Source organism: Triturus cristatus, chromosome 7 (genome assembly GCF_964204655.1).
Source record: "Triturus cristatus chromosome 7, aTriCri1.1, whole genome shotgun sequence".
NCBI lineage: Eukaryota > Metazoa > Chordata > Amphibia > Caudata > Salamandridae > Triturus > Triturus cristatus.
Genome location: NC_140590.1, coordinates 1,254,846,404 through 1,254,860,482, shown reverse-complemented (window position 1 = coordinate 1,254,860,482; position 14,079 = coordinate 1,254,846,404). Strand labels below are relative to the sequence as shown.

At 44.4% G+C, this 14,079-nt stretch overlaps 1 protein-coding gene across 4 annotated transcripts in view; it reads left to right on the top strand.

The window, feature by feature from the left end:
* Positions 1-14,079, top strand: part of SETD1A (SET domain containing 1A, histone lysine methyltransferase) — a 1,055,844-nt gene that overhangs the window by 904,417 nt on the left and 137,348 nt on the right. For all 4 annotated transcript variants that reach the window (XM_085618738.1, XM_085618739.1, XM_085618737.1 and 1 more), the window contains exons 17-18: positions 9,941-10,051; positions 10,667-10,786. In XM_085618738.1, coding sequence (XP_085474864.1) covers positions 9,941-10,051; positions 10,667-10,786 — 231 coding nt within the window. The remainder of the gene's footprint in view (positions 1-9,940; positions 10,052-10,666; positions 10,787-14,079) is intronic.

Sequence of the window (14,079 nt, the reverse complement as noted above, 5' to 3'; positions counted from 1 at the left end):
CCAATTCTACGTCCCAGCGCGTTCTAGCTAGCGCAGATGGCTCCTTCCTTAGTGTGTGCACTGTGTGGTATATCAGTGACACCAGTCGCTTGGCCCTCGTGCTTTTAAGAGCCAACCGCAACGGATCTAACGCAGGGGGCTCAGCCGGGAAGTTCGGAGTAAGTGAGCGGATGCCCTGCCGAAGACGAATATATATAAACACATCAAGCGGGGTCTGCCGTATATTCTGAAAAACGTGCTCAAGCTTCCGAAACTGAACTTCATGATATAAATCTCCCCAAGTTTTAATGTGTGCTCGTTCCGCAAATTTGTGAAATATTGTTTCTTGAAGCAAGGGCATGCTAGGATGATATGCGATAGGCATCAGGGGGGAATACAGCATAGGAGCATTCAGCAGCCTTCCTATGCGTTGCCTCGCTGCCACAGTGCAGGCAACAGTAGTTGACGGCTGCTCCCTGCCAGTAGGCACATCGTACAGTGCCCCTTCAATCGGTATTGGGTGCGCAAGCCAGTGTTCCGCCGCCACTTGCGGCATATACCGGGGCTGGCGCATCCAAAAATATGCGTAGTGAGCCTGCGCACTAATATCATTCAAAATTGAGCACGCCAAAACCTCCTTGCGAATATGGCCTAATGAGTACATTCCACTGCAATCTCGGATGCTTGCCCCCCCCATACCAAGCGCATCAATTCAGATTTCAATGTTTTAAAAAAATAATTCCCCGGATAAAGTCCACAAATAGACTTGTTCGCAAATACAGGCAACTCAAAATGGCCAGACTTCGCCTACAGGTTCTTACAACCACTATACTAAGACAATACTTTATGGATGAATTGGTATGGGATATTTGCCTATGCTTTTTCGCCTCTCCCTCTTCTTCAGTTTGTGGTTCGGAGGCTCAGGCAAATATCTCTCAACCTCATTCTAGTAGCTCCCACTTGAGCTTGCCAACCGTGGCTCACTACACTGCTCAAACTCTCTGTAGTTCCCAAACAGACGCTTCTCTGCATTCTGGACCTTCTCACTCAGAACCATGCAAAGATCAGGCACCCAAATCTAAAGGAGCTAAACCTTTTGATTTGGCTCCCGAGGTCATAGAATTCGGTTACCTTTATCTTACCCCTGAATGTATGACCATTCTTAAAGAAGCACGGACACCTACAACAAGAGCATGTTACGCGGAAAGTGAAAAATATTTGTTTTCTACTATCGCAGTAAACAAATTATTCCATTTGATGCAACTGTGCAAAACATTGTTTGCTACCTTCTTCATTTGCAGACTTCTGGTCTCGCTTTCACTTCTATACGTCTACATTTATCCACAGTTGCTGCCTATCTGTAAACAGGCAACACTTATCCTTGCCTAAAGTACCAGTTATTAAGGCATTTATGGAAGGCCTTAAACGAGTAATTCTACCTAGAGTTCCACCTGCACCAGCATGGAATGTCCATATAGTAGTTACCAGTCTTATGGCTCCACCAGTTGAACCATTGCACAACTGTTCCCTGCACTTCTTGTCTTCGAAATGTGCTTTTTTTAGTGGCCCTTACCTCACTTGGACTTTTAATTGACCTCTCTGCATTAACCTTGGAAGAAACAGCTATACAGAGAGGTCCTTATAACCAACACCAAATTCCTTCCAAAAGTGGTTTAATCTTTCCACATTAATCAGTCAGCTGATTTGTCTGTTTTCTTTCCACATCAGGATTCAGTTGCAGAAAGAGCTCTTCATACCCTAGATATTAAGCGCTCTAATGCATTATATCGACAGAACTAAAGAATTTCATAAAACTAAAAACTTTGTTGCTTTTTGCCCCATCACACAGGAAAGGCAATATCTAAGACAGGCATTTCTAGATGGATAATTGAATGCATTCAGACATGTTATGCCAAAGCTAAAAGGACTTTTCCTAAACCCCCTAGGGCACACTCTACTCGTAAAATAGGGGCTTCCATGGCTTTCCTGGGCAATATCCCATTAGCTGATATTTGTAAGGCAGCTACATGGTCTACACCACCCACTTTCACCAAACATTATTGTGTTAATGTTTTAGCATGCCAACGAGCCAATGTAGGGCAGGCAGTGCAACGTACTCTTTCAAACAACTGCAACACTCACAGGCTAGCCATTGCTTTTGGAGAGGGGCAGGTTTACAGTCTAGGCAGAGGATGTGTAGCTACAGCCACACATGCTTCGAACGGAATATGTTACCCTGTAAGAATCTGTTCGTGGCATGTAGTGCTGTAGATTCACATGCCCCCACCCTCTTCCACAAACACATTTGGCAGTTTCAGTTCCTTTACACTATTTTAATACTATGGACATCTCTACTGATACTTGATTTCACTCCATTAGCACCTGTCTGCGGGAAAACAATGTAACAATGGTGTCGATGCCGCTGCGCATTACCACCAAGAGTCGGAGTCAGTTTGTCTCGTGACTTGACAGATTTCTTTGAAGAAAAACGTCTTGCACACATTTGGACCCAACACTAGATGGAGGATGTATGCAGAGCATGTGAATCTACAGCACTACATGCCACAAACAGATGGGTACAGTATAAGTAACATATCCCTCATATGACATCCTGCTGTTTGCACTTTCATTGGCCCAAGAAGGATGTGCCACGGATATGGGGAAGGGATATTAGACTGTCTTGTCGACCTTCCTCTGCCTCTTGGACCAGCCATCTCTTTTCAAATCCCCTATTGTGTTGAGGTTTTTAAAATGTCTTTATAACATGTTTCCTATGATTCCTTTTGTTATGTCGCAGTGGGACCTAAATTTGGTGTTAAACATTTTTATGGGATCTTCGTTTTAGCACTTACATAGATGTTCCTTGCATCTCTTCACTCCTAAAGTTGCCATTGCGTCTGCCAGTTGGGTCAGTGAGTTGCAAGCACTGAGCATCGGACCCTCTTTTACTTCTTTCTATAACAAGCTTGTTGCTCAGAACCATGGCAAGAGGGCAGTCCGTTTTATTTTGACTGCACAAAGGAATTCCGGGTGGATGACAAGCTCTTTTTTTGGGTATGTTGACATAAAAAATGGGAAAGTGCTGCAGAAATGATCTTATACAGATGGATTATCCTTTGTATTTTTGATTTTTCTGTGCAATGGCCCAGGAGGAGCCCACCTAATGGCATTAGGGTCACTCCACAAGACCAATTCTTCAATATCTCCCTGTAGGTGACAATTGCAGAGCGGCCACTTGGACATCCCTTCCCACCTTCACCGAGGGCTATTGCCTGAATTTGGAAGTGAGGAGGGATGGCCATTTCCCCCGAACGTGCTACAGGAAAGTTCTTAGTACAACCACGTTCCCCCCCCCCCCCCCCCCCCTCCTGGTTGGTTTTGCTCAAGAATCTGTTCAGCAGGTGAGGAATCTGAAGGTATACATATTCCTCAGAAGAAAGTTTCTTAACTTTAGTATTGTTAGAATCCGCGTTCTCTGGTTGGCACAGGTAGGTACTTGTGACAAGCAGGGAACCTTTCCTCTAGTCAGGGTTAAGGGTTACACTACTAAAACAACCCCTGCTCACCCTCTAGGTAGCTTGGCGCGAGCAGACAAGGCCCATCTCAGAGCGTTATAGGTTAAGCATTTGTGAACACATACAGTAACCAAGTGACAACACTACAAATGGACACCACACAGGTATTTATATTAAAAATAAGGATTCTTTATATGAGATTATCACAAGACCATTAAACGATTAAAAATACACAATACGGTTGCTTAGTTGGTAGAAGATTGCTTAGTTTCTCTTAAGTTCTTAAATGCGACACTTTAAGTCAATGTACCTTAGATGCGACACGCAGGGCAACAAAAGTGTTGCAGCGATGCAGATGCGTTGAAGTTCTTGGTGCAAAAGAAATAAAGACGGGATCTTCCGATGTTGCGAGAAGACTTGACTCGATGCGTCGGCTACAGCGGCGTCACCTTTGGCGAGATGCGACGACAGCGGCCTTGGCAGCGGCACTCTTCTTCGACGTTGCGAGACGCTTCCGCTCAATGCGATGCTGCAGCGGCGACACCCCTTCTGCGATATGCGACGACAGCGGCTCCGACGGCGGCACGCTTCTTCGTGGATGCGAGGTGCTTTACTGGATGCGGAGCAATGCGACGGCTACGATGGCTGCGATGGCGAAACGCTTCTTCGGCGTTGCGAGACACTTCCGGAATGATGCGAGACGCTTCCTCTCGATGCGATGCTGCAGCGGCGACACCTTTTGCGAGATGCGACGACAGCGGCTCCAACGGCGGCACACTTCTCTTCCTTGCGTCGCGCTTCCAGCTCCTTGCGACACGCAGTCCCTCAGAAGGCCCAACAACAGCAGCAGGCACTTCCAAAAGACTCTGGGGAGCTGGGGGTGAAGTCCACTGGTCCTGGGACTTCGTTCAGGGGGCAAGCTCAGTTCAAGCCCTTGGAGATCTTTTCAAAGCACAAGTTGAAGCAAAGTCTTTAGCAGTCTTTCTCCTCTCCTTCAGCAGCAAGGCAACCACTGCAGGCCAATCCCCCAGGTCAGGGACAGTACTGCTCCTACAGCTTTCCCAGTTCCTTCTCCTCTGACAGAGGTTCTTCTTGTTTCAGCAGGATCTAATTTCTTGGGAGCAGGGTCCCAATACTTATACCACTAATTCCTTTGTTCCTCTGGGGTTGAGGGGCCTTTGCCCAGTCCAAACCAGTTCTTGAGCACTCTGTTGACATGACTCTGCCTTTCTATGTAGGGTGCAGTGCAGAGACATCAGCCGCTCCGCAGGAGGTGGAGCCAGCATTGTGGTAGCAGAGCACAACCCTATTCAGAGCCCAGGTGTACTCCTCCCACCCATCTGACTGCCAATCTTCCTATTCACCACCAGGCTACCTAGCCTTGCCCCTCTGAGTTTCCCCAGCCCTGTCACACACACAACCAGACAGGCAGATACACATCATAGCAGAGGCAGGCTGAAATGGTCAGGCAAGCAAATACCAACTTTCTAAAAGTGGTATTTGTAAACACAGAATATTAAAATAAACTTTACTAAAAGATGTATTTTATTATTCTGAGTTCAGGCATACTAAACTCGAATTTCTACCATGTTCCCTGGGTCTGTTAGGATCATAGAATGTAACAATTCTAGCAGCCCATTCTGGCCTATGGAGAACAGGTAGCCTTACAATAGTGAAAAACGATAATGGCTGTAATTCACTATTAGGACATGCCACACACATCAGGGCTTGTCCTACCTTATGCTTACAATGCACCCTGCCCTTGGGTCTACCATAGGGGTGACTAATATGAAGTTAAGGGAAGGTTTAGGGACTGGCAAGTGTGTGCACTTACCCAGTCAGCATGACAGTACCAGACTGCACGCAGGTTCTGCAATGGCAGACCTTAGATATATTTTACCAGGCCGCTTCTGTGGGTGGCACAACCAGTGCTGCAAGCCCACCAGCAGCATTTGTATTTACAAGCCCTGGGCACTCCTGGTGCACTTTACTGGGGTCTGACAGTAAACCAAATAAGCCAATCATGGAATCCAACCAACATATACATTTTACAGTAGGGAGAGCATATGCACTTTAGCACTGAACAGCAGTGGTAAAGTGCCCAGAGTCATAGAATAGCCAACAACAGGTCAGAAAAAGTACAGGTGGAAGGCGAAAAGTTTAGGGACCATCCGGCCAAAAGGGCCAGGTCCAACAAGTATCAACATTTCTGGAGGATATTCTTTATCTACCTGCAGATTCCTCACAAATCCCAATCACTTACCTGTTTTCTGTGGATGATTATGGGCTTCTAATAAGATTCCACTTTTTATGCTGCAGCACTGTTTCATAACCCAATGTCACTCCCAACCTGCTGCTTTAGCTAGATCTGCTTGTCACTGTCGAGAATACGGAGTGTCAACAATTCTGTGCATTGGCTTTTCTTCCAAGGTGCTCAATAGGTGACTCATTCTGGCGAGAATTGAAGAACGGGCTGCTGCACTCCTTTCCTCTGTTCTCTCTCATTTGGTTTCAGAGAAAGTAGACAGGTATTAACTATTCTTATCATCCCATACTGAGCCAGGAGGGTGTGATACCCAATGCTTGTGCACCGTAACATTTGTCCTCAGATCAAGTTTCCTCGTCAGAAGGACCTTCTGTCTCTACAAAAGGTCAGTTTCTTGTACCAAAGTCTCCACAACTTATACCTCTGCGTGTGGAAATTGAGCGGCGGTAGGTACATGAATAAGACGTGCCAACCTAGCCAAATACCCTTCTATGAAGTCTATCTTTGTTTGGCCCTGGACAAGTTTGTCCCTTAGAGTGATGACCAAAACAAAGACTCCTTCCAAACTAAGCTTTCTAATGTCCATGTTATTATTTTACTAGCCCAGCAATGCCTAGCAATGGGCACATTGAAAGGCGTATCTTCATTCCTTTCAGCCTCATTGTGTTTACCTGAGCAACAGTCATTGTGGTGATTTTTCTGAAATGTTTGGCCCAAGTTTCCTCCCCTCCCCACCACCACTGCCAAGCTTATGTGAGTTGGCACAGAGACAGTCCTGGGTACAAGCAAGCTGTGTGGTGCACCCCTCCGGACCAGAGAGCCCTGCTGTGGAGTTTCAGTACCATTTTCCTGTCCCAGTGCACATGTATCATTATTGTGTGGGCCACAAAAATGTCAACATACAATACAGATATGCGATTGGGAAACCTCGGAGCAGGAGTGCACCCTTGCAAAACCACGTGGGACTTTCCCGTACCAACAGTTTCCTATTCGAAAAAAGGCAGTACTAACAGATAGGACATAGAGATCTTGTAAGGGCTCCCACAGATGGTCACCTTATCTTTTAAAGCCCCTGCCTTAATTTTCTGATCTTTAGAAAGGGAATTGCTGATTAATACTTCTAATCTTTGTTCCCTGTAGGCTGCGCGCATGCCCGCACGTGCATCCTACCTTCAGCAAGCGCCCAGTGTCTCACCAAAAGCGTGCACGCTACGCTGCACCAAGAGAGAGCTAATCAGCCACTGCTTTACAAAGAATAGCTGCTTTTCAATAGTCTGTTATTTTTATCTCTAAGTGCCGCCTGTTACTTGAAGCATTGTAAAGTTCGGACACAATTTATTTCCCTGCAGAGCTTTAATGAAGACTAATATCACCTATGATTCCACCCTAAAACACAAACTTTGACCTAATAGGAGTTGTCCCAGAAGATTCACTGACCTTTCTTTAGCTAAATTTCTTTGGCTGTAGTGCACAGTGGCTCTTCTTTGGCGCTCACAGAGGAACAAGATTGGAGGGAATATTGCTTCTAACCGCAGATTTCTCACCTTAGAATACTCCCTAGACACCAATCCGGATCCAGAGCAAAGCCTTCTAGCAAACCCTCGAGCAAAGCTCCCATACACCGATATTCACACCATGCAGCTCCATGTTGACTCCATACAGTGATGGAGCGTAGCCGCACATAAGCTGATATCATTTCCTTTCTTTTTGCACCTTACGACAAAAATCTTGTCTGAACAATGTCCCATCATAATTTTCATGTTTTATTCTATGCTATGAATGTAGGAAACAGAAGTTGGTCACCGACGTTCACAAGGTGTGTCTGGAGGTTGGGCTAGGGACAAGACTCAAAGTTGTGTGACAAGTGTGCCCTCTAGCACGCAAAGATAATTCAGGACCAAGAAGTCAAGTTGGACACTGCCGAACACAAGGAAAAGTCTTTTTGTGGGTCCCGTCCCAGCTGAGGGCACATACTTAATCCAGAGAACACTCTCATGAGAGTTCACCTTCATATGCGATTTGGTTTGGAGTTCAACTTCATTATACTCTAGTAAATCAAAATGGAAGTACAAACGCAAGCACAAAAAAGTTAATCTGGACTCAACCCCATCCTGCTACTTTGTATCCAAAGAGAAGGCGCAGTTTGACACACTTTGAGCAGTTATGGGTACGTACCGACTCCGGTAAAGACTTGCATTCGGCTCCACCATCTACTCCTGTCCCTCCCTCTTCAACATTGGTACCAACACCACTGATGCTGGAAAATGTTCTGGTGCTTATTCCACTGTCTGATGCCAAAACAACTTCAGCCCCATTGTGATTGATGTGCTGGAAAATTCCTAAAGTGTAACTGGTCACCATATATCCTGACTCTGATCCAGTGCCATCAGAGGCTTCACTCTGAAGTGGTGGGTTCCCTCCTTACTGGCAGACACCATTTCCTAAAGTCAGTGTATGCCTAGCAATCAGACAAGTTTATGTGACTTTTAACCACATGAGTGCCCATTGTAATCAAAGCTTTCGGATGTTATTGAGCTTTTTTTGTCTTTAGCCCACAAAGGTCTTACGGGGGGGCACTGTTAAATGTGATTTGCTGGCCCTTTCAACCTTTTTACATTTACCGGATCAACAGTCCATCTTTAAGTCACCTGTGGTGATGAGGTTTATGAAAGGATTGACACACCTTTCCTCCTGGACCGTTTGTGATGGTACAGTGGGGCCTACGTTTTCCATGTGCATGCCCTTCGAGCCAAAGCATAGCAGCTAGCTGCATCTGTTGACTTTGAAGACTAGCTTCCTCAATATGATTACTGCAGCTCGTCACAAGTGAGCATCGTTCACTTTAGTTGCATCTGCCCTCAATCACGTTTGTTCTAGACAAACTGGGGTTGAGAACTTGGGTGACCTTCTTTCCTATAGTTGGGACTTCTTTTCCATGGTGCGCAATCTATCACCCTGCGTATGTTCTTTGCCCCTCCTCACCCCTTGACAGAAGAAGAGGCTTCTTTGGCTGGATCCCAAAAGGGCTTTAAGCTTTTATATTGATCGTACCTACGAACACCATCTGACAGATTAGCTTTTTGTGGGGTTCTCTGGTGCGATGAAAGTGAAGGTTGTGCAGAGGAGGAGCCTGTTGAGGTGGCTAGTCCTATCTATTAAGATCTGCTTTTCACTGGCCAACAAGCAGCCCCTGGAAGGTCTGAGAGCTCATTCCACCAGCGCTAAGGCTGCTGATAGCACTGCATTGCCAATCGGAGTGCCTGTCATTGGCATCTGTTAGGCAGAGACATAGCCGTCAGTGCATATGTAAGTGAAGCACTACTGCCTTGATCGCCAGGCCCCACTGGAAGGACATTTAGCCCGCTTGGTCCTACGTGACTTATGGGTCCGAGTTCACTTCACAGACTCTCTTCCTTGGGAGGTATTGCTTTGGTATCTATTTTAAGGTGAAGATTCTGCGATCAGAATTATCCATCTGAAGACCAAGTCACTTAATATTGGTAACACTAATTTCAGTAGATAATGCAGCTTACTGCAGATTCCTCATTGGCTTCTTACCTCCCAATTGAGTGGCATCTTTATAATAACTAAACAGGTCCCAAGTTAAGTATTTGTGCACTGGTACTACCATTTACTTTCCAGATCATAGGAGCGCAGAAAGAGACAAGCAAAAAACTGACATCAGCATGCAGGGACCCGCTTAAATACTGCTCAGCTCTGTCACTTTCGGGGCGTACGGAGTCAACACTGAACTGAGTGGCATGCAATACCATTACTGTAGAAAGGTTTTCTGGCTCTAGTGTGGCACATGGGGAGTATTCTAAGCAGAGGAATCCATGATTAGAGTATCCACCAGAAAGAGTGTTACTGAATGTAAGTAACTTGTTCATTTATATTGCATAACAAACATAACTAAAACCTGTGGTGTAGTTGGAGCATGCATTTGGAGTTAGTGTAATAAGTATTTTAAGAAGCCTTTTTTAACAGTGTGTTGCAATGCAAGGGAATACAGTAGCCTAATTTTTACAATTTGCATGACTGAATGTCAGTGTGCACGTTTTAGCAGCACGTTTACATTCATTTGAAGTGAAGTGTTTTCACTGCTGTGTTTTAGTTGTGTATGATAATAATGCTCTGTTTCCTTCCTGTAATGAACACGTTTTCATTTTCTATGCCCCAGGGAACTAACCGTGTGTTATCGGAGCGCCGGTCAGAGCAGCGAAGGTTGTTGAGTGCCATTGGGTCATCAGCCTTACTGGACAGCGACCTCTTGAAACTGAATCAGCTGAAGGTAGGGCATGCTATAGTCTCACCTTCAAGATGCCAGCACTCTAGGAATTATTGGAGCTGATTAAGAGAATTTTTCCTCAGACCTAGAAAAATGATTTGGCATGCTATAAATATTGTAGTGTGCTATGCACCTTTCATTTACTTGTGTGGGAGAAAGTTGGCCTGCCAAGTGAGTGTGTATGATTCTTGTAAATCATTTGTACATGCCATGGGTGGTTTGCAAAGACACTGACTTTGCTGTTCTTGTGTGTATATTTTGAGACAAACGTGCACTGCACCGGCTGGCTGGCTGGCCTGGGGAGTGGGGTTGGGGGGGTTTGGAAGCTTGTATTGTGTCTATACCGGTTGCACGTTGTGTGTGTTTGGGGAGGGATTTGCATGTCCTGTACCTGTTCTCTTTATGAAGGAAATCTTCAGTTGCTTTTCTCTTACTATTGAGTACAGCTTTTGTATTGTTTCTTAAACTCACCTAAAAAGCTCCATTCGAGGTCTTAGTGCTACCCCACAGAGATTTACATTTGAAGACTACAAATGATCATTGAACGGTTGTTCTTTACCGCATTCACCTTCTACCAGTTAATGCTTTTAAATGTGATTTCTGGTGATTTCTTTCCAGTTCCGTAAGAAGAAGTTGCGATTTGGACGCAGTCGTATCCATGAGTGGGGTCTCTTTGCCATGGAGCCCATTGCAGCTGATGAGATGGTGATTGAGTATGTGGGGCAAAATATCCGACAGGTATGACTCATTCCACCCTGAGAATCATAGAGTAAACATAGCTTATCAGACCTGCAGTCACCTCAGAAAACTAAACTCTCTCCCAAACAGCATATCCTTAGGCAATTCACTGAGGCCTAACACTAGCCCTTAATGTGGTTGTCATACATTCTCAGGCATACAAAGCCCAGCATTTTCTATTTTGTCCTGTTCAAATAACTTTATTCGATTGTAAGATTTAACAATCATAAAAGCACAATACATGGATAAACATTTCACAGATAAATTGTTTAAAAAAGCTGTCCAATACTTATGTATGATGGGCGGACTATGTAAACAGAATTAGTAAAGGCATCTAGCAGAATAATCAGGTTTAAGAATATAAATAATTTGTTCAAAGTTAAAAATCATTAGGGAATAGGACAATAAAAACAGCATAATTATCCCTCCATACTTTTCCTGAAAGTAATAGCTAGTTTTAAAAAGCTACTTACATATAAAGTACAATCACAGTTCAAAAGTTGAAGGAAATAAAGTGCTGGTTTAATCTGTATAAAATTTAGTTTCTTTAAACATGGCTTTAGATACAGCCTTCGAGGTTCTGAATAATACGGACAAAAGAATAAAAAGTGCTCCAGATCTTGCGGAGACTTTCCGTCGCAGCCGCAAGCAGGTAGCACTTGTCCACGATGGGACCCTCTTGGTACAGCCAGTAGGAGGTGGAACAGGTCAAATCGGAACCTGGTCAACAAAAATCGTTCGTAGCCAGATATAGGCCACGAGAGATATGGTTCCAAATGTAAGCATGTTTTAAGTAGAGCGTGTTTCCTGACACTACATTTCATAAACTCGGCCTCCTCCCGGGCAAGGTACCTGGTTGTAAGAAATGCTTTTTTTACAAATGTGACATCAGCTTTTGTTATAGTGGATGGGGTTAAAAACAGGGCTGGCCGTCCAAGTTCGGTAAGACAATCTTTTATATATTTCAGCCATGGGACCTTGAATCTACCATCCCAGGTTAAGGCTTCTCTTAATATATCGTTGGTAAGGGGTATATCATTATTCAACCAAGAATTCATCCAACAAAGTATGGGATTTGCGGCTAGTCTATCGCTTAGAAAGGGCAAACCTAACTCCTCGTGAACCGAGAAGTTACCAGTGCCCCTAGGCAGCCTTAGGATCTTCTTTAAGAAATTATTTTCTGTGACCTCTAGGTCTCGCGTCTGGCTATAGCCCCAGAGTTCACTACCATAACAGGCAACTGCAATGCTCTTTGCTTGGTATAATTTAAGCAAGGCCGCCACCGGGCTGTTGCCCAATTTTCTCGCAAATCCTAATATGGCTGCGTTGGCCCGAGTCATTTCGCCCTTTTTTTTTATGGACTGCTGGGCCCCAGGATAATTGGTCATCAAGAAGAATTCCAAGATATGAGAAAGTTTTAGATGTTGGAATTTTTTCCCCATTTATAGTAAAGGAATTTGGTTTTCGCGAACCATGGCCAATTTTCATGACAAACGACTTGGAGTTATTGATACTGAGGCCTCGAGACTCCATAAAAAGATAAAATGAATTTAAAAGTGTCTGGAGACCGTTCGCTGTCCTTGAAATCAGGACGGCGTCATCTGCATAAAGCAGAACCGGAACTCCTCTTGAACCTACATGAGGATAATCCGTACCTGATCTCAGCAAATAGTCCTCTAGCTCCTTAATGTACAGGTTAAAGAGAAATGGGGCCAAGATACACCCTTGTCTAACACCCCGATTAATTCTTATGTCCCCGGTCACTTTCAAATCTTGGGTGTAGCGAACGTTCGCTCTTGTGTCAGAATGCAAATCAGCCAATAGATGGATTAGGTTTTGCTCGACACCCATCTTTAACATGATATCCCATAGTTTACCCCTGTCCACGCAATCAAAAGCGGACAATAGGTCCATAAAAGCCAGATGAATAGTTCCCTTCCGGGCCAAAGTATATTTACCTGTGATCAAGTATAGATTCAGGCATTGGGTCACAGTTGAGTGACCAGGTCTGAATCCATATTGTATTGGAGACAGAATTTTATTCTCTTGGGCCCATGTTGTCAATCTGGTCAGGATTACACCCCCCACTACCTTTGCTACTGAGTTTATCAATGAGATTGGTCTGTAACATGATGGGTTGCTGCGATCACCCTTTTTAAACACGGGGACAATTGTCGAATGCCCCCATGACTTCGGGCAACCCAAAACCGTTGTAGCATTTATTACTTTAGTTAGTACGGGGGCCCAAAGTGATGTACAAGATTTAAAAAGATCCGGAGGTAAGCCATCCGGTCCAGGTGCCTTATTTCCAGTTAGCCCTTGAATGGCCTTTTCTACCTCGTTATCCAGAAAGCACAGAGAATTCGCCCTTATAGTTAAAAAATCATATTCTGCTTGTTGCTTATTACTCTTAAAGATTACACTAAAATGATTAACCCAGTCCTCCTCTGGGATATTAGTTCCTAGATCTGAATCACTGGGGTTGTCGAATAGGGGTTTATTTATAATTTCCCAGAATTTACTGCTGTTGCCCAGAGTTGAGGGGTCAAGCAAAGAATCCCAGGTAATGGCCTTGATTTCCTTTTTACGACCAGCAAGTGCTTTCTTGTAAGTCGCACGTAGATTTTTAATTAGGCCTGAGTCCCTAGGTATGATTTTCAATGCTTTTCTTAGGTCTTTGCTTGCCTTGGAGCAGGTGTGGTCAAACCATTTAGGGTAATTTCTAGTTTGTCCCTTCACAGGAACTAGCAGCATGGAACCTACGATAGACACCACGACCTCAAATGAGGCTACGGTTTGTTCATGGGAAATAGATGTTGATACACAAGCCGCAAGTTCCTGGCCACATAACTTATTAATTTCATTATAAAAGTTATCATGGTTAACTAAATTCCACTTCAGTCGACGTTTTCCATTAATACATTTTAAGGTTCCCCGGTCTTCACGGAGCCCACGCAATACAAAAATTCCACCACCCAATATGATAGTTATGGGGTTATGATCACTAAAAATATTTGATTGAATAGTGAAACTAAAGGCCTGGGTGGTAAGGTCAGCGGACAATATCATATGGTCTATAAAAGACCCGTGAGCACAGCCTTTAAAAGTTGGCACGTCATATACCTTGTCCTCCGGTACTAAAGACATAGCTACATACAAATTATTTTCATTTAACAAATCATTTAAGAGGGTTCCACATCTAGTGTGGTTAAAATGAAAGCCGTTCGCGTTGTTACAACCTAGAGACCCCATATGGGTATCTCGAGGGTTACCGCAGGGGTGCACATTAAAAT